The sequence below is a fragment of the Pristiophorus japonicus genome, chromosome 11 (assembly GCF_044704955.1).
Source record: "Pristiophorus japonicus isolate sPriJap1 chromosome 11, sPriJap1.hap1, whole genome shotgun sequence".
In the NCBI taxonomy this organism is placed as follows: domain Eukaryota; kingdom Metazoa; phylum Chordata; class Chondrichthyes; family Pristiophoridae; genus Pristiophorus; species Pristiophorus japonicus.
In genome coordinates this window covers 111196692-111218271 of record NC_091987.1, presented here as the reverse complement: position 1 = coordinate 111218271, position 21580 = coordinate 111196692, and the positions used below count along the sequence as shown (strand labels likewise).

Here is a 21580-nt window from a genome sequence, read left to right as displayed (position 1 = left end):
TGGATCGCGACAATGTTGTCAAGCGTCGACTTGATACCTTGTGCTGTGACTCTGTAGCCCAGAAAATTCATTTCTCCAGCAACAAATGTACATTTATCGGCATTAAGTATAATGTTGTGTGTAGCAAGTCTAGCAATAACTGTGTGAGGTCACTGGTCATGTTCTTCCATTGTCCGTCCATGGATGACGATATCATCAAGCAGATTGAGGGCTCCCTCTATGCCTGCTAGCATAGTAGTGACAATCTTCTGAAATGCACTTGGTGCAGAAGACAGTCCGTAGGGCATACATCGATACTGATACAGACCATCATGCATCGTGAATGCCGTGAGTGGTTTGCTGTCCTCCACTAGGGGTATTTGCAGGTAACTGCGGCGCATGTTGAGTTTCGTAAAAACTATTGAGCCGTGGAATTCTGAAGACAGTTCGTCGATGGTAGGAAGAGGATACTTGTCGGGGATGATGGCCTTGTTGACCTCTTTCAGGTGAATGCATAGGCAGATCTCCTCATTGTTACGCCAAGCAATGACTAAGTTCGAGATCCAGGGTGAGGAGTCGATGCTCTCAATGATTCCCTGAGATTCGAGTCACGTTAATTCTGCGGATACTTGTCACGAACTGCGAATGGGAGACGGCGAAGTCGCTGTGTAACCGGTTTGACAGAAGGGTAAAAATGGGGACGATGGTAGAATTTTGTTGTCACTCCAGGGATACTGCTTGTCAAAGTCCACCATGTACACAGGTGTGCCAGTTGGGTCGTAAACTTTAAATCCAAGCTTGTCAAAAAGGTCAACACCCATGAGGCTTCGTCCCTTCGCGACATAAAAGGAAAAGTTCTCCAATGTTATGTTCTTGTTGTATATCGGGACAGATATGACCCCAAGTACCTCAATTTTGGAGTTGGAGTACGCATGTGAAATGGAAGTTGCAGTTGACAGTGCGTGGAGTGGGTTTTATACACAGCCTCGCTCAAAATGGAGACTTTGGATCCAACGTCAATGAGGAGGCAGCAGGGCGTGCTGTCAATTTTTAACTCACAGTCCTTGAATTTGCCCGAATCAATGTGCGAAATGTCACTAACGGTGTAAACCATACTGGGTTCATCACTATCGGGGTTATCCTCATGTCGAATATGCTGCGATGACCGAATGGTTCATTTTACCACATGCAGACCATTTCTTCCAACGTGCAGGGTAGTTAGGACTCTTTGCTGAGTGTGAATTGTCCCCACAGTTAAGCCTGCGATCCGTAGTGGGTGGCTTATTACTAGCCCTGGGTCTCTGTTGTGATTTCCGCTTTGGACGAACGCCTTGCACGTGGGCTGTAGCTGCAGTCTGCTGCACAGTGGGAGCAGGGGATCTGATCGGTTTTGAATCGGAAATCACTGATTCAATTTGGATGGCCAAATTAGTTGCTTTGTCTAATGTCAACTTATCATCCTCCATTAGCAAACATTCCTGAATGTGGGGGATCGTTGCTTTCTCAATCATTTGATCCCTGATCATTTCCTATGTAAGTGCTCCAAAGTTACACATAGCGGCCAGTTCAGTTAATGAAACGATGTACTGTTTGATTGGTTCACCGTTCCCTTGCCCCCTTTTACGAAATTGGTATCTCTCCATCACGATATTTCTTTGGCCCAAAATAGTTCTCTAGGGTGCTTAACGCTTTGTTGTAGGACTCCGTGTCTTCGATTTGGCCAAAGATGCGTTGGCCTTTGGTGCCGAGGCAGTGGATAAGTATTGCCTTGTGGCAAGGTGGTGTTACATTCTCGACGTCTAACCCAGTCGCAGTGGTGTATGTAGAAAATGTTTTTATCCATCTCGGCCACCGGTCCCCGGGTGTGGAGAGGAAAGGCGGGGAAGGGGGGCAGGGAGGTTAATTTGATTCATCCTCATCACCAAATTATGTTGTGTATGTGTAAATAACTGACAAACTGAGCCAAGAGAAAAGTAACTTAACTTAACTGTGCTTTTATACAACCCAAAAATTTAGTCTCAAACCGGCATGAACCAGAATGAATACAGCAACTGTGAATAGCTCCCATAGGGTCCTAATGCCCGTTCAGTGAGCTGTAACAAATAAATAGAGTATGAACACAACAAAGGACATTTGGCCCATCCACCTCATTGATCTAGAAAAATCTACAATGTTCTTCATGCATACTTCACCATGTCATAGACCGAGATGACCTCGTCTTCTAATGGCGAGGGGGCCTTGCTTATTCTCAGTGGTTGCTTCTATCATGTCCAGAGGCAACTGCAGGAAAGGACAGATGGAGATTTGACAGCCAACCACATTCCAATTGCACGCGCCCATTTGAGGAAAAGTCTTCACATTGGCCACTTTACAGTTTGAGCACAGAACATTGAAATGCCTCAAGATCTCTGAGTTGTTTGTTCATGGCTCTCTGGAGTTTGTCACCAAGCATGTTGATGTTGGCTGTTCTCCCATAATGGAGTGTTGATTTTAATACTTTAGCAGCATCATTGAAAGCATTTGTGAGAGTGGTTTTGACTGTATGTCTGAGGTCTTCCCTCAGGTGTCACAGACACTGTATGCTATTCAATGGTAGTCCACAGAGCTGAGAACCTCTCCAGCACAACATTGTCCAACTGTGTACTGTTTGAATCATGCTCTGCACTGAATGGCACAGTTATTCGTACTCCTGAAGTATCCGCAATTTCATAGCTGGCCCTGTGAGGTTTAAAAATCATGAAGTTATTCAAAAGTTATTCAAATTGTAGGAGAATCCAAACTAGGGGTCATAAATACAAGATAGCACTAATAAATCCAGTAAGGAATTCAGGCAACATTTCTTTCGTATTGTATGGAGTGGTTGAGGCCAATAGCATAGATGCTTTTAAGGGGAATTAGATAAGCACATGAGGGAGGAAGGAATAGATCATTATGCTGATAGGGTGAGATGAACTAGGGTGAATGGAGATTCGTGTGGAGCAACTCCACAACTAACGGGAGGAGGAGGCTTCATGAATATCCCCATCCTAAATGATGGCAGAGCCTAGCATGTGAGTGCAAAAAACAAGGCTGAAACGTTTGCAACCGTCTTCAGCCAGAAGTGCCAAGTGCATGATCCTAGTGGATGATCCTCCTGAGGACCCCACCATCACAGAAACCAATCTTCAGCCAATTCGATTCACTCCACGTGATATCAAGAAAAGGCTGAGTGCACTGGATACAGCAAAGGCTATGGGCCCCGACAACATCCCGGCTGCTGTGCTGAGGACTTGTGCTCCAGAACTAGCCGCCCCTTTAGCCAAGCTGTTCCAGTACAGCTACAACACTAGCAGCTATCCGACAATGGGGAAAACTGCCCAGGTATGTCCTGTCCACAAAAAGCAAGACAAATCCAATCTGGTCAATTATAACCCCATCAGTCTACTCTCAATCATCAGCAAAGTGATGGAAGGTGTTGTTACAGTACAGCAGCACTTACTGACCAATAACCTGCTCACCAATGCCCAGTTTGGGTTCTGCCAGGACCACATGGCTCCAGATCTCATTACAGCCTTGGTCCAAATATGGAAAATGAGCTGAATTCCAGAGGGGAAGTGAGAGTGACTGCCCTTGACATCATAGAAGCATTTGATCAAGTGTGGCATCAAGGAGCCTGAGTAAAACTGAATCGGGGGAAAAGACTCCACTGGCTGGAGTCATACCTAACACAAAGGAAGATAGTTGTAATGGTTGGAGGTCAATCATCACAACCCCAGGACATCACTGCAGGAGTTCCTCAGGGCAGTGTCCTAGGCCCAACTATCTTCAGCTGCTTCATCAATGACCTTCCCTCCATCACAAGGTCAGAAGTGAAGATGTTCGCTGATGACTGCACACTGTTCAGTGCAATTTGCAACTCCTCAGTTAATAGAGCAGTCTGTACCCACATGCAGCAAGACCTGGATGACATTCAGGCTTGGACTGATAAGTGGCAAGTAACATTCGTACCACACAGGTGCCAGGAAATGTCTATCTCCAACAAGCGAGAGTCTAACCACTGCCCCTTGACGGCATTACCATCGCCAAATCCCTCACCATTAATATCCTGGGGGTCACCATTGACCAGAAACTTAACTGAACCAGCCACATAAATATTGTGGCAACAATAGTAGGTCAGAGGCTGGGTATTCTGCGGCAAGTGACTCACCTCATGACTCCCCAAAGCCTTTCCACCATCTACAAGGCACAAGTCAGGAGTATGATGGAATACTCTCCACTTCCTTGGATGAGTACAGCTCCAACAACATTGACACCATTCAGGACAAAGCAGCCCGCTTAATTGGCACCCCATCCATCATCTTATATAGTCACTCCCTCCATCACCAATGTACCGTGGCTGCAGTGTGCACCATCTACAAGATGCACTGCAGCAACTTGCCAAGGCTTGTTCGGCAGCACCTTCCAACCCCGCAATCTCTACCACCTAGATGGACAAGTGCAGCAGGCACATGGGAACACCACCATCTCCACGTTCCCCTCCAAGTCACACATCACCTTGACTCGGAAATATATTGCCGTTCCTTCATCGTCACTGAGTCAAAATCCTGGAACTTCCTCCCGAACAGTACTGCGACAGTACCTTCACCACACGGACTGCAGCGGTTCAAGAAGACGGCTCACTGCCACCTTTTCAAGGGCCATTGGGGTTGGGCAATAAATGCTGGCCTTGCGAGCGACGCTCACATCCCATGAATGAATACATTTAAAAAGAGAAAAAAGCATAAATCAGTTAGGCCCAATGGCCTGCTTCATTGCTGTGATTCTATGTAATTCTGTGTAATTACTCAAGTTCTGATTTTAAATTTACTCATAAGTAATCTATATAGTAATAATTTTTGTTTTATTATATTTGATCTTAATTATACTGATTTTCATCATCATCGTCATAGGCAGTCCCTCGCAATCAAGGAAGACTTGCTTCCACTCTTAACATGAGTACTTTGGTGGCTGAACAGTCCAATACGAGAGCCACAGTCCCTGTCACAGGTGGGACAGATAGTCGTTGAGGGAAGGGGTGGGTGGGACTGGATTGCCGCACCTTCTTTCCGCTGCCTGCGCTTGATTTCTGCATGCCCTCGGCGATGAGACTCGAGGTGCTCAGCGCCCTCCCGGATGCACTTCCTCCACTTAGGGCGGTCTTTGGCCAGGGACTCCCAGGTATCAGTGGGGATGTTGCACTTTATCAGGGAGGCTTTGAGGATGTCTCCGCAAGATCCTATAAATCTCCTGGGAGGACAAACACACCAACATTAGCGTCCTTGACCAGGCCAACATCCCCACTTATTCTACTATAGTCATCAACTTATTCCCTATGTCAATTGAGTTTGTTCTCCTGTGTCTATTTGTGTGTGCATTTTTGCTGCCGCTTCGGACCCGAGCCATTCACTTCTATTTCCACTTCCTTCTCACGCTTTTTCTTTTCTCTCTATCCCTCCCTGACCAGTCTCCCCTGTCGTCAGGCCACCTTTTATCTCTCCTCTCTCGGATACATTCTCATTCTCTCCCAAATCCCTAGCCCAACCCTTCATTACTCTTCGACCTTTCTATCCTCCTGCTATTGTCCCAGGATCGACTTCTTTAGACAAGCCTGCAGTTTCCCTCTGTGTCTCTCTTGGCATCTTCCGAGGGGCCCACTGTGGCACTCGTCGCTGTCTCCTCACAAGTAGTAACCCCAACTGTCCCATCCTACTCTCTCACAGACCTTACCACCCAGCTTGCCCTGTGAGGGCTAACCTTGCCAATCTCCCCATCCAACTCATCCCTCCAAGCTATGACCATGTCTATACTGGCAGTAGATCAGCCACCATGGATCCTCTCAAAATCTCCTTGCAGAATGTCCGTTCACTTGCAAACAAGGCCCTTGCCATCCATGACCTTATTGTGGATGACTGCATCGACAGCATGGCCCTGACGGAAACTTGGCTGAGGGGTGATGACACCTTACCTTTAAACGAAGCCTTCCTGCCAGGCTATACTTTCCACCACTTGCCCTGCTCAAACCGCCGTGGTGGCGGAGTGGCTCTCATCACTAAATCATACCTTGGTCTGCCCCCCTACTCTTCCAGCACTTTCTTCTCCTTTGAACATCTCACCTTATTCCACCACTCTCATCTCTCAATTAAAATTCTCGTTCTCTACCGCCCACCCAAGTGTGATAAAAATGTTATCACGGAGATATCCTCACTGCTTTCCTCCCTGAGCCTCTGCACCGAGTGATTTCTCATCCTCGGTGATTTCAACCTCCATCTCAATTCATTGTGCTCTGAGTTCACTACACTCCTGTCCTCCCTTAATCTTTCCCTCCTCAACCCATACTCATGGCTGCCCCCTTGACCTTGCAATCTCTCGTGGCCTCGCTATTCCAACCGTCTTAATCAAAGATAAAGCCATCTCTGACCATTTCCTTGTATCACTCTCAACCCACATCCCCCTTCCCCAATCTAAATCTACTTCCTTCTGCATCCGCCTCTGGAAAAAACTCTCTCCAAACTCTCTTACAACTGCACTTATCACCTCCAAATTCTCCAGTTTTTGGCCCTCCATTCACCATGACATTTCTACAGCCACCGATCTGCTCAACCATACCCTTACCACCACCTTTGATGACCTAGTCCCTATTAAAACCATTACTCTCTCTCACCTTGACCGTTCATCCTGGTACAGCCCTCATCTTCACTCCCTCAAGTCCAAGGGGCACAGACTTGAATGGATGTGGCGGACAACTGGTTTTGCCATTCACCGCCAGACCTGCCTGGACCACATAAAGCATTATCAGGTCCATTATTCCAGAATCATTCTGGAATGCAAACATATCCCCTGGCTACTATTCTCTGCTGCTAACCGTCTTCTTAAACCCCTCTCCCCTGTCTCCACCACTCCAACAAATGTGAGGAGCTCATGGACTTTTTTGTTTCAAAGATTGAGACCATCCAATCATCTGCCTCTTCCAGTTCCCTTCCTTCCTCTCGCCCACGGGGCCAAAGTTCTAAACTCGCATCTTTCTCCAGTTTCTATTTGATCTCCCCTCTTGACCTCTCTACGTTCATCTTGTCCATGAGACCCACTTCCTGCTCCCTTAACCCTATTCCCATTAAACTGCTGACCACCCAACTTCCTTTTCTGGCTCCCATGTTAGCCGACATTGTTAATGGTTCTCTCTCCTCAGACACTGTCCCTAAATCTGCCGTCATCACCCCTCTCCTCAAAGAACCAACCCTTGACCCCACTGTACTTGCTAGCTACCGCCCCATCTCCAACCTCCCTTTCCTCTCCAAAGTCCTTGAATGTGTTGCCGCCTCCCAAATTCATGCCCATCTTTCCCAGAACTCCATGTTTGAATCCCTTCAGTCTGATTTTCATCCCTGTCACAGCACCGAAACAGCTCTCATCAAAGTCACAAGTGACATCCTTTGTGATTATGACAAAGGTAAACTTTCCCTCTTCATCCTTCTGGACCTGTCTACAGCCTTTGACACGGTTGACCACTCTATCCCCCTCCAACACCTCTCCACCACCGTCCAGCTGGGTGGGACTGCAATTGCCTGGTTCCATGTCTATCTCTCTAATCGTAGCCAGAAAATCTGCTACAATGGCTTCTCTTCCCACTCCTGCATCGTTACCTCTGTTGTTCCCCAAGGATCTGTCCTTGGTCCCCTCTTATTTCTCATCTATATGCTGCCTCTTGGCGATATCATCCTCAAACATGGAGTCAGTTTCCACATGTATGCTGACGACACCCAGCTCTACCTCGCCATTTCTCTCGACTCCTCCATAGTCTCTAAATTGTCAAACTGCTTGTCCGACATCCAGTACTGTCTTTGGTTCGCGCCACAAACTGTGTTCCTTAGCCACTGACTCCATTCCTCTCCCTAGCATCTATCTGAGATTAAACCAGACTGTTCGCAACCTAGGCCTGATTTGACCCTGAAATGAGCTTCCGGCCATATATCCACGGCGTAACTAAAACCGCCTATTTCCACCTCCGTAACACTGCCCGCCTCCGCCCCTGCCTCAGCTGCTGAAACCCTCATCCATGCCTTTGTTACCTCTAGACTTGACTACTCCAACACACTCCTGGCTGGCCTCCCACATTCATATGTAAACTTGAGGTCATCCAAAAGTCGGCAGCCCATGTCCTAACTCACACCAAGTCCTGATCACCCATCACCCCTGTGCTCGCTGACCTACATTGGCTCCCGGCATCGCCCCTCCCTATCTCTGTATTCTCTTTCAGCCTCACACCCCCACGAAATGGCTGCGTTCCTCAAATTCTGCCCTCTTGAGCATCCCTGATTATAACTGCTCAACCAGCAGTGGCCGTGCCTTCAGCTGTTTGGGCTCTAAGATCTGGAACTCCCTCCCTAAACCTTTACGCTTCTTTACCTCTCTTTCCTCCTTTAAGACACTCCTTAAATCCTACCTCTTTGACCAAGCTTTTGGTCATCTGCTGTAATTTCTTCTTATGTGGCTTGATGTCAAGTTTATGTGTTTTGCCTTATAACACTGATGTGAAGTGCTTTGGGATGTTTTACTACATTAAAGGTGCTATATAAGTAAACGTTGTTGTTGTTATTGTAAACAGGGACTATGGGAGTGAGTAGTAGGCCTCCACTTAGCAGCTTCCAGCCTTTTATAGTCTCTTTCACAGCTGTGAGAAATGATTTGTCCCGTGCTTCCTGTTCTAAATCACTAACGTTGTACAGTCTGGACCGGTGTATGCTTTAAGTGACGATGGCATTGAGTCCAGCTGCTGCTTCTGTGGCATATGTGTAGCAAGAATAAAAAAAGGACCAATAATAAAACATTGTGGAGAGTTCTGCTGTATATGGCATGTTTTGCTGTGCACAGTCACTGCACTACACATGATGAACCACATTTGCACAGAGAAGATATGTGATTATAATTGTACAATCATGAAGCATATTTCACTCTTCCTTGCCATTGTAAGCTTTCTTTCCAATGACTAGCTTAATAGCATCTTTAAAGGGTGAGAAAGGTTAGGTCTGCTGTATCCTCTCATTGGTGCTGTATGCCTTTTGCTGAAGTTGACCATTTTCTATAAAGAGAAGATAAACATACATTAAAGGAGCAAATATTTCCTGCTGTACTTTAAGCAACAGCACAGTTCATGGACATATGCATAACTTACCTGAATATACCTTAACGACAGAAGATTTGCAAGAATATTTAAAGCTGGGTGAATAGTCCAGATTTTCTGATCGACTCAGCTTACTAAATAACCATTTATTTTTAAATGGATTACTACCGATATTAAAATTATGTCAATCGGAAAACCTAGGATATTATCTTGCAATTCCAAGCTAAGTTATTTTTCAATCTTGTTGTGCAAGTTTGCAACCATGTTTGTTACTCTCCCTTTGTCTTGCACTTGCAGTGCAGCCGGTTAATGGATTGATTTAGGTTGTGGATTGATTTAGGCCGCGCCGTGGATCTTGATGACTGGGGAACAGTGCTGTGTGGTAAGGACAGGCTGGTGGAGGACCTTTGTCTTGCTAATGTTTAGTGTAAGGCCCATTCCTATGCAAAGTTCCTATGGTTCAATCACATACCGGCTGCGTAGTGGCTTTCACCCCATTCTGTGAACCCTCACCATCTCTGGCTGCTATTTTCCTTTCTCCTCAAGCTGTTAATATTTACATTTTTTGAACAGTGGCATTCACATGACCCATAACCAACCCTCCGCCCCCACCCCCACCACTCTGCCCCATTTCCACATACACTTCATGTCCACTACCTGGCGACTCCCCCCACACCCCACTGAGCAACTTTTCATTTCCCCCTCCCCTCTGGGCAGCATTTGCATCACCATTGCACAGAACATGGTCTGAATGTTTGCATTGTCCAATTATGGACAATCTAAAAAAAATCAGCAAAGATAGCCTGAAGTGTACAGGGGCACTGAGGCCTTGTGCTGTGTACCATGCTGGCAACTACATTTTTTAAAAATTCATTCACAGGATGTTGGCGTTGTTGACTGAGCCAATCCCTAATTGCCCTTGAGAAGGAGGTGGTGAGCCGTCCTCTTGAAACGCTGCAGTCCGTGTGGTGAAGGTACTCTCAGTATTGTTCGGTAGGAAGCTCCAGGTGGATGGTGAGTGACTTGGGGGCAACTTGGAGGTGATGGTATTCCCATGCACCTGCTGCCCTTGTCCTTCTAGGTGGTAGAGGTCACGGGTTTAGGAGGTGCTGTCAAAGAAGCCTTGGTGAGTGGCTGCCATGCACCTTGTAGATGGTACACACTGCAGCCACGATGTGCCGGTTGTGGAGGGAGTAAATGTTTAAGATGTTGGATGGAATGCCAATCAAGCGTGACATGACATTAAGGATTCTCAGGCTACATCATGTAGATAGCGAAGTGCTTGTGAACAATAGCTTAAGCACTCAGTGCTGCATACTTCAAGGTCCTATTCTCTATTTTTGTTTTACAACCCCAACGCATTATCAGTTGTGTTTTCAGTAATTTCCCAGCGCATTATTATTTTTTGAAATCAGCTCTTCACAATAGTGAGTAATTATGAGCAGGTCACCAACCATTGAACGTACTTCAAATTTAACCCTTTACGGATTGCTGATACACAGCAAATATAAGTTATTTTCACTGTAGACAATCTTTTGCAAAACAGCTCAATCATGATGCCACAGGAGAAAAGTACAGTACAGTACACTTAGAGTATATTTTTGATTCATAAGAATAATTGATGAGAAATTAGCTGAAAAGTGTAGCAGTTCCAGTCTTTGCTGATGACCAATGAGGCCACTGGCATTCAAAATGTGTCAACTCTAAACCGGAATTTCTTAAAAGCCTTTACAGCGAAATTTAAGCCAAACTCCCCAACATTGAGTTACACCAAAATTTCCTGACCTTCTCATTAACATATGGCGGAATGTAAAAATCAGCATAAACAATCGGGGCCCAAGGAAAGCGACGAACTTACTTCATATTTCTTTTTTAAGTCCCTCTTTATGCATGGAAATTAAAATTTGAAGCCATCAAATCATCATTTATGCACATTGGGCACAGCAAGTTGAAGAAAATGCAATCGTGGAAGTTTTTCAATCTATAATCTAAATCATTCTGATACCATAACGAGACAGTCAAAGCTCAAGACGTTACAATTTAGGTCTCGATGAGGAGAAATGTAAAGAACATTGCTTAAAAAATGTTCCATATGACTTTGAATCATGTACCTAAAACTTGTACAGCCTGTTCACCACTAGCATAAATTCAGGAATTTTGCATGGGGGGGGGGGGGGTAGCATTAATGCACAGCATTTGGTTTCAGTGGAAATGTCATGGAATTGACTAATTAAAAGACAAAATTCGGGTTTAGCATTAAAACAGGTACAAGTCCCTTCTGCCCTAATATTCTCACTCTTTTATGCCAAAAATTGACATTACGCCATTGTTTTGGCGCAGGTTTTCAGGAAATCTGGCAATCTGGCAAAAACCTGGATTTCCTGCTCATTCATTTTGCTCATAGTAACTTAGTAATGTTTGGGCAGGAATATCAAACCTACCCTTCCCATCAGGTTCCTTACCATAATTCTAGAACTAATAGCCTTCCCAGCAGTCCCAGGAAGACAATGTGGGATAAAACATTCATAGTGAAAGAAATAAAGAGGGAAGATAGCTTTAAATTTTGTAACTTAAATATTGAGAGATTAAAAAGCTATCAGTATATGGACACAGCGGAACCAATCTAGCAGCTCAGTAATCTACAATACAACATGACTAATTAGATGTATGGAGAAAAAATAACAATGCAATGAATGGAGGAATCCTGGCAGCTCTAATAACTCACAATAAATGAAATCAATTATAAGTTATGTAGAACATCCTCATAAAAACAATAGGATTATACAGCACAGGAAGCCATTCTCAGTTCCCCTCTGATTCTTCTGCCAAAAAAAGCTAATGGCCCGGATTTGGTGGTCAGCGGTGAATGAATGGTGCTCGCTGTTAATTATGTTACTACTTGCCCACAGAATCTCTGTGGGCTTTTACATTACAATTTGCAGTTAATAGACAGTCAAAATATCATGGTGCTGTCTACAGGGGATTGGGTCCTGCATGAACGGGGAAAGCAACGCCTTCTCTCCTCAACCAATCAAATTGGAGAGTCCTTATTGAGGCATGCACCGTCTAAAGCAGGACGTGTAAGTTACAATGTTTAATTCAATATAAAATCATGTACAGAAATTGAAATAAAGAGAAGGAAAGATGAGATTAGAGAGAGATAAAAGATGAAAACATTTTAAAAAGTTATTTTAAATCTCCTATAATAATTAAAATCTGAAGGAATGAGACGCCACACTTGCAACAATAAATTTTCAGTGTCAGAGAAGTTGTTTGGCAGTAATTCAGACTTATCACGCTGTTACAAATTCACTTACACTTGCACGGACGAGCCCTAACATTTTCTGGCATGTTTAGTGGGTATCTAGTTTGTAAATGCCCCAACTTCATGCCCTTCATGGATGTGAATGTTGATACGTGAATGTGAATATCGGCAAGATACCGGCGTGGCGAAGCTTGTGGAGGAGCAGGAGAAATCGGACAGCAACTTCTTGATTTCTGTATTTAACTGCTCATGTGTGGACGCTGGAAGTTGCTGTCCAATTTACTCCTTTATAATGGTGAGTGCTAAAAGCCTAACTGCTTTTCGTGCTGCAAAATCTGGGCCAATTAAAACATAATACCCCTTTACAAACAAGATTGCCGTTTATAAAAACATTATGGGCATTACCGAATTTTCCCTCCAATGAAGGCATTGAATCTTTACTCGGATACAGCTCTATGGTTGGCTGGAACTCGCGGTGCCTTGCCCACATGGACATTATTTATGTGTTAGTCCATTGTCAATTTCGGTAGGCTATTCGACCAATAGGACATCACAACCATATCCTGGCCATGGCCGAGGTCCATATACACACACTTTTAGCAGGAGGTTGCCGGGGAGCAATAATAGGTGCATATCCAGGACAATTTTTCCCTCCTTAACCCAGTGATACTGAGGACCGCTGGCCTGGCTGAGATCAGTTAGTTCAGAAGAGATCAGCGAATGAACCAGGGATTGTCCTGGAGCGTTGAGAGAGGCGGGAGTCAGCGAGAGGCAGCGGCCTATAAAGGCTCAGCAGTTGGGCAGTCCGGTGAGCGTCGAGAGAGGCGGGAGTCGGTGAGAGGCAGCGGCCTATAAAGGCTCAGCAGTCGGACAGTCCGGTGAGCGTCGAGAGAGGTGGGGCTTGTACAGCTCCAGCTGGGAGAGAAAGCAAAAAAGAAGTAGAAAGAAATCAAAAGGTGACATCACAGCCAAGGGGGTAAGTGATTGGTGAGTAGCTTTTCTTTTTCTTTCTTTTTTGTATCAGTCAGTAACTTTTAACATTGTTGTTGCCAAGTTAAGTGTACCTAAGGGTTAAGTCAAGGCAGGGGAGCTCGGTCACGTGATATGCTCCTCCTGTACCATGTGGGAACTCAGGGACACTTCCGGTGTCCTTGACGACTACATCTGCGGGAAGTGTATCCGCCTCCAGCTCCTGACAGACCGCGTTGCGGAATTGGAGCTGAGGGTGGATTCACTCTGGAGCATCCACGATGCTGAGAATGACGTGAGTAGCACATGTAGCGAGTTGGTCTTACCGCAGGTGAAGGGTCCACAGCCAGCTAGGGACTAGAAGACCAGCAGGAAGAGTAGTGTAAGGAAGGTAGTGCAGGGGTCCCCTGTGGTCATCCCCCTGCAAAACAGATACACTGCTTTGAGTACTGTTGAGGGGGTTGACTCATCAGGGGAGGGCAGCAGCAGCCAAGTTCATGGCACCGAGGCTGGCTCTGTTGCACAGGAGGGCAGGAAAAAGAGTGGGAGAGCGATAGTGATAGGGGATTCAATTGTAAGGGGAATACATAGGCATTTCTGCGTCCGCAACCGAGACTCCAGGATGGTATGTTGCCTCCCTGGTGCAAGGGTCAAGGATGTCTCGGAGCGGGTGCAGGACATTCTAAAAAGGGAGGGAGAACAGCCAGTTGTCGTGGTGCACATTGGTACCAACGACATAGGTAAAAAAAGGGATGAAGTTCTACGAAACGAATTTAAGGAGCTAGGAGCTAAATTAAAAAGTAGGACCTCAAAAGTAGTAATCTCGGGATTGCTACCAGTGCCACGTGCTAGTCAAAGTAGGAATCGCAGGATAGCTCAGATGAATACATGGCTTGAGCAGTGGTGCAGCAGGGAGGGATTCAAATTCCTGGGGCATTGGAACCGGTTCTGGGGGAGGTGGGACCAGTACAACCCGGACGGTCTGCACCTGGGCAGGACTGGAACCAATGTCCGAGGGGGAGTGTTTGCGAGTGCTGTTGGGGAGGAGTTAAACTAATATGGCAGGGGGATGGGAACCAATGCAGGGAGACAGAGGGAAACAAAAAGGAGACAAAAGCAAAAGACAGAAAGGAAATGAGGAAAAGTGGAGGGCAGAGAAACCCAAGGCAAAGAACAAAAAGGGCCACTGTATAGCAAAATTCTAAAAGGACAAAGGGTGCTAAAAAAAACAATCCTGAAGGCTTTGTGTCTTAATGCAAGGAGTATCTGTAATAAGGTGGATGAATTAACTGTGCAAATAGATGTTAACAAATATGATGTGATTGGGATTACATAGACGTGGCTCCAGGATGATCAGGGCTGAGAACTCAATATCCAGGGGTATTCAACATTCAGGAAGGTTAGAATAAAAGGAAAAGGAAGTGGGTTAGCATTGCTGGTTAAAGAGGAGATTAATGCAATAGTTAGGAAGGACATTAGCTTGGATGATGTGGAATCTATATGGGTAGAGCTGCAGAACACCAAAGGGCAAAAAACGTTAGTGGGAGTTGTGTACAGACCTCCAAACAGTAATAGTGATGTTGGGGAGGGCATCAAACAGGAAATTAGGGGTGCATGCAATAAAGGTGCAGCAGTTATAATGGGTGACTTTAATATGCACATAGATTGGGCTAGCCAAATTGGAAGCAATACGGTGGAGGAGGATTTCCTGGAGTGCATAAGGGATGGTTTTCTAGACCAATATGTCGAGGAACCAACTAGTGGGGAGGCCATCTTAGACTGGGTGTTGTGTAATGAGAGAGGATTAATTAGCAATCTCATTGTGCGAGGCCCCTTGGGGAAGAGTGACCATAATATGGTGGAATTCTGCATTAGGATGGAGAATGAAACAGTTAATTCAGAGACCATGGTCCAGAACTTAAAGAAGGGTAACTTTGAAGGTATGAGGCGTGAATTGGCTCGGATAGATTGGCGAATGATACTTAAGGGGTTGACTGTGGATGGGCAATGGCAGACATTTAGAGACCGCATGGATGAACTACAACAATTGTACATTCCTGTCTGGCGTAAAAATAAAAAAGGGAAGGTGGCTCAACCGTGGCTATCAAGGAAAATCAGGGATAGTATTAAAGCCAAGGAAGTGGCATACAAATTGGCCAGAAATAGCAGCGAACCCGGGGACTGGAAGAAATTTAGAACTCAGCAGAGGAGGACAAAGGGTTTGATTAGGGCAGGGAAAATGGAGTACGAGAAGAAGCTTGCAGGAAACATTAAAACGGATTGCAAAAGTTTCTATAGATATGTAAAGAGAAAAAGGTTAGTAAAGACAAACGTAGGTCCCCTGCAGTCAGAATCAGGGGAAGTCATAACGGGGAACAAAGAAATGGCAGACCAATTGAACAAGTACTTTGGTTCGGTATTCACTAAGGAGGGCACAAACAACCTTCTGGATATAAAAGGGGTTGGAGAGTCTAGTAAGGAGGAGGAACTGAGGGAAATCCTTATTAGTCGGGAAATTGTGTTGGGGAAATTGATGGGATTGAAGGCCGATAAATCCCCAGGGCCTGATGGACTGCATCCCAGAGTACTTAAGGAGGTGGCCTTGGAAATAGTGGATGCATTGACAGTCATTTTCCAACATTCCATTGACTCTGGATCAGTTCCTATGGAGTGGAGGGTAGCCAATGTAACCCCACTTTTTAAAAAAGGAGGGAGAGAGAAAACAGGGAATTATAGACCGGTCAGCCTGACATCGGTAGTGGGTAAAATGATGGAATCAATTATTAAGGATGTCATAGCAGTGCATTTGGAAAGAGATAATATGATAGGTCCAAGTCAGCATGGATTTGTGAAAGGGAAATCATGCTTGACAAATCTTCTGGAATTTTTTGAGGATGTTTCCAGTAGAGTGGACACGGGAGAACCAGTTGATGTGGTGTATTTGGACTTTCAGAAAGCTTTCGACAAGGTCCCGCACAAGAGATTAATGTGCAAAGTTAAAGCACATGGGATTGGGGGTAGTGTGCTGACATGGATTGAGAACTGGTTGTCAGACAGGAAGCAAAGAGTATGAGTAAATGGGTACTTTTCAGAATGGCAGGCAGTGACTAGTGGGGTACCGCAAGGTTCTGTGCTGGGGCCCCAGCTGTTTACACTGTACATTAATGATTTAGACGAGGGGATTAAATATAGTATCTCCAAATTTGTGGATGACATTAAGTTGGGTGGCAGTGTGAGCTGTGAGGAGGATGCTATGAGGCTGCAGAGTGACTTGGATAGGTTAGGTGAGTGGGCAAATGCATTGCAGATGAAATATAATGTAGATAAATGTGAGGTTATCCACTTTGGTGGTAAAAACAGAGAGACAGACTATTATCTGAATGGTGACAGATTCCTCAATCAACATAAACAAAAAAACAGATTATCTGGTCATTATCACATTGCTGTTTGTGGGAGCTTGCTTGTTGCGCAAATTAGCTGCTGCGTTTCCCACATTACAACAGTACTTCATTGCCTGTAAAGCGCTTTGAGACATCCGGTGATCGTGAAAGGCGCTTTATAAATCCAAGTCTTTCTTTCTAAATGGATTGCATCACTAGGCCACCTGACGTATGAGAAATACTATTTCTGTGAACAGTGATACTGTTATTGATGCACACTAATTTGGTTATTGAGACCAAAAATCCATAGACCTACCTCTGTCAGATGTGTGCTAAAAGTGCTTCAATTCAGGTCTGGACGCAGTTATGTTGGGTTCCAGATTTCCCCAGGAGTTTTCTGGATGCAGAAGGCAGCAGGGCTGGAGATGAGGACATTAGAGAGCGCATACTTATCCAGCCCTCAGACGCACCAGCTGAGACCAGGCATATCAGCCAGTGAAAGAGCCAAAGTGGGTCCAGGCCAACACTGTAGTAGGCTGGACCCCTACAGAAAAAAAACAGGAATTTGTGGTGCCCAAGCGGGGCGTCCCGACAGAAACCAGCAACATCCACTAAAAATTCTGGCCTGTGAGCCAAAGTACCCTTAGTGGCATGGGCGGCTGTCATTTGTATTAAAATTAATGAACCTCCCCTGAACTCAGCACTAATGTGACTCCCTTCCTTCACCCACTGATTTTTTTTAACCCCATTATGTTTTTTTATAACGTTTTATTTTTATTTCAGATTATCTCTTTGTAGTAATAGTTGCATATTCAAATTCTCTTTAGACAAGATAATGGACTATGGAATGCTTTCTGAGTGCCAAGGCAGTTCTTTGATCACTCATGAGAAAATCTGCTGTCTGTACATTTCTCCTCTCCCTCAAGGATTAAAGCTACCCACAGTAGTAAGGTTCTCTACCACAGAAAGTTGTTGAGGCCAATTCACTAAATATATGCAAAAAGGAGTTAGATGAAGTCCTTACTACTAGGGGGAATCAAGGGGTGTGGCGAGAAAGCAGGAATGGGGTAGTGAAGTTGCATGTTCCGCCATGAACTCATTGAATGACGGTGCAGGCTAGAAGGGCCGAATGGCCTACTCCTGCACCTATTTTCTATGTTTCTATGTTTCTATGTTTCTATACAGATGCTCATTGGATAAATTCACACAGCCATTGGAGAAGTACAAGCCTGTACAAGTACATTGCCCTGAAGGAGATTTTTTGTACTTTTTAAAGGCATGGGTGTGTTTTCATCGTGTACTGCTTCTCTTGAAAGTGAAGAACAATTATAGATTATGCAACTGTGACTCAGTGGCCTACACTGTTGGAGGTGTACATTATGTATTATAGGAAGCGGAGTCATGGTTACCAAACCTGGGAAAAATAGACAAATGGATTATTTGTTAGAGGATGATGTTTACAAAGATTGGACATATCTTTTCATTATTGAAAATATAAACCATGCTATTTACCAGCAATCAAATTCAAATTATTTCTCAATTAACATTTTAGTGATTATGAGACAATTATTGGTGTGCACATCACTGAGCGTCGATAGCATGAGTTATACCAACAATCAGCAGCTATGCTGAAAACCTCTGTTTTATTAAAACAGATGTAACATTGGTAAACTTACCTCATGAAGTTTGCAGCACATAAAAACAAAGACACTCAAATGTGATTTCAAAACTGTAATCTCATTTTGTGGCTGAGATGGCAGGCAGTCTCAAAGTGATTCCATATTCATTACTTTATTAGGTGAGTTGTATTGCTAAAGAACAAGATATACCATTGTCAATGTTAATCTAAGTGGTACAGCTTCTTTTACTCCGATGAAAAATCTCAACACCTGCATATGGACAGGATAATACAAGTGTGATAGCAAACATAATAAATAATAAATACCAAAGGCTGAGTTACAAACTTGTGATCTAATTTAACATGACAAACTACAAGAGCAAAGCTTTCATAATAAATTTTGAATGAAATGACAGGCTTGAAATTCATTATTTTTAGGCTTCCTTGTATCACTAGTGTATTATCCTCTTCCTCCCCTGTGAAAATGGACATAAAGTACTCATGTAACAAGTCTGACATTTCCTCATTGTGTAGTACAGCTTCACCTGCATCTATCTTTAATAGGCCCACACTCCCCTTTACTATTCTCTTCCTCTTAATATATATTTTTTTAACTTTTGCTGTTATCCCTTGCAAGTTTATTTGCAGATTTGCTTTTTGCACATCTTACTCCTTTTTTGTATCCCTTTGCTGCTCGTTATAGCGCTTTCAGTCCGCTGGATTTCTACTTTTCCCTGCATTTGTTTAAGCTTTTTCTTTGTTACTGTCTCTTACCTCGTCCGTTGACTATGGTTGATTAGCTACATAAGTGGAGTCCTCACTTTTTAGGGATACGTACTGGTCTTGTATCATACCAAATACTTCTCTGAACAGCAGTGTTATCGGGATTTATTGCACTGGATGTTACAGGGGATTATCACAGCTTTTATATACATTGTAAAGGAGTAACAAGAGGATACTGCCAATGTCACAATAAAGGAGGAGCTGGTAGAGAAATTGGATAGGACAAAAATAGATAAATAAGAGGTACTTAAAAGGTTCGCAGCACTCAAAGTAGAAAAGTCACCTGATACAGATGGGAAGCATCCTAGGTTGCTAAGGGAAGTAAGGGTGGAAATTGTGGAGTTCTCTGGCCAGAATCTTCCAATCCTCCTTAGATATTGGACTGGTGCCAGAGGACTGGAGGATTGAAAATGTTACACTCCTGTTCAAAAAAGGAGGGATAAAGCTGGAGTATTGTGGCCAATTCTGGGCAGCATACTTTAGGAAGGATGCAAGGCCTTAGAGAAGGTGCAGAAGAGATTTATTAGAATGGTACCAGGGCTGACTTTAGTTACCAGAAGAGACTGGAGAAACTGGTGTGTTCTCCTTAGAGCAGAGAAGGTTACGGGGAGATTTTGAATGGATGATGGAAGCAGATTCAATAATAATTTCCAAAACGGAAGTGGATAAGTACTTGAAAAGGAAAAATTTGCAGGACTATGTGGAAAGAGCAGGAGAGTGGAACTAATTGGATGGATCTTTCAAAGATCAGGCACAGGCACGATGGGCTGAATGGCCTCCTTCTATGATTAAGTATAAATGATGTTATAACCTTCAAGCGAGCCTCTAGAAGTTTACAAACAACAGCCTTGAACACCCTATACATTCTATCTATATAATTAAATGTCTAATCGAGAAGGATATGCTGACAGGGTTAGATGAAGTAAAATGGAAGGAGACTCATGTGGAGTACAAACACCAGCATAGACCAGTTGGGCCAAATGGCCTGTTTCTGTCCTGTAAATTCTATGTAATTCTATGTATAGCACGCATCACTCTACAAATCTGAATGTCATGTTTTAATTATTGGTTTAAATAACTGATAATTCTCTTCAGTTAACCGCTCTGATTTGATTAAATATCCAGTTTCTACCATTACCCATCAGGATCAAGAAACTAAATAACCATGAGAAATTCAGACGAATCACTCAAATGATTTCTTCATTCTACTTTTGGATACCTCTCAAGACAATGTATAAGCAAACACTAAACCTGCACTATGGGAGGTAGAACAAAAATGTTACAATTTCGCGCTTCCAATGCAGAACATCAAGCGACAGAAATGCATCTCAGGAATTCTGGCATGGTCCATTCAAATTTTATGGGCATTAAAATGAAGATCATAAAATTTACCCCATTATGTCTGTGATGCCTTTATCGTTCATGATCAGTAAAGCATATAATATCTTTCAACCGTGCTGGGCATGTGGTGTATAGCTTCAATAAATTTACTGCATTATTGCAAGGGGCAAACCACCACCACATGTTGGCTGCAACAGAACTGCTGTAAACACCAGACACCGCACTTCGATTCTGTCTCCGGAGTGTTCTCCTGCTCAGATATTCACCATCTGTATTTGTATCTAATGTTACATTCTAAATGCTGACATGAAGATCACTGAATGTATTATTCAGTTCACTCTGCTTTAAGAGATGTAATATTTCTTTGTATAATTTCCACTTTTGTGGGGTACAGACCCACTTGATCTCTCATTTGCTTCATTTATTCTGGTGCAGGTACTGGGATTAATCTCCAGAAATGTCGGCGCTCAAAAAAAATGGGTATGTTTTAATACTCTGGGGTAACTTTAACCCCCAAGAACAGGTGGGTTTGAGTCAGTTACAAAGTAAAAATTTGAAAAATTTCAAACCTGACTCCAACCCGCTCACTTCTGGTTTTAACAGGGGCAAATTGGGGGCAGATGACCAATCCGCTCTCAGGAGGTGGGTCAGTGACTGAAATCTTTTACTGCGGCTATGCAACCTCCACGTTAAAAGTTTAAAACATTTCTTAACTAACGGAGCCGGGTTTCCCGGGGCTCGGGAATCTTGGAAGGTAAAAGGAGGCAAGAAGGCCCAGATTCATAAGGTAAGTGCCTTTACAGCACAGCTTGTGGGCCAGGAGGAGCAGGAATGTTTCCCCGAGGTCCATCATGCTTACCTCTGTACCGCCCCACCCCTCCCTGATCTCCGACTCCCTCCCTCCCTCATCTGCAGCCCCCCACTCTCCGACCCACCCATGATCTCCAACACTCACATCGCCCATCGCCCCCCCCCACTTACCTGGCATCCACACCTAGGTTGCTTTCCTGCCAGATCAGTAAAAGTAATTTCACATAAAGGGGTAAGGGGTATTAATATATTTTCTGATGTTACAATAGTCCAATTAACATATTATTGCTTGTGGTATA

General features: G+C 44.2%; 1 protein-coding gene across 2 annotated transcripts in view; it reads right to left on the bottom strand.

Moving 5' to 3' along the window:
- Positions 1 to 1973: 1973 nt before the first annotated feature.
- LOC139276225 (MSL complex subunit 3-like) overlaps positions 1974 to 21580 on the bottom strand; it is a 133662-nt gene continuing 114055 nt past the window's right edge. The window contains exons 13-15 of one of the 2 annotated variants that reach the window (XR_011595872.1): positions 8957 to 9073; positions 4513 to 5244; positions 1974 to 2697 (exon numbers count right to left, since the gene is read on the bottom strand). Coding sequence is in view for 1 of the 2 variants with exons in the window: in XM_070893878.1 (XP_070749979.1) it covers positions 9034 to 9073 (40 nt within the window). In the remaining variant the exon portion in view is untranslated. Of the gene's footprint in view, positions 2698 to 4512; positions 5245 to 8821; positions 9074 to 21580 lie in introns of those variants that run through there. The other variant, XM_070893878.1, reaches the window with a different exon arrangement.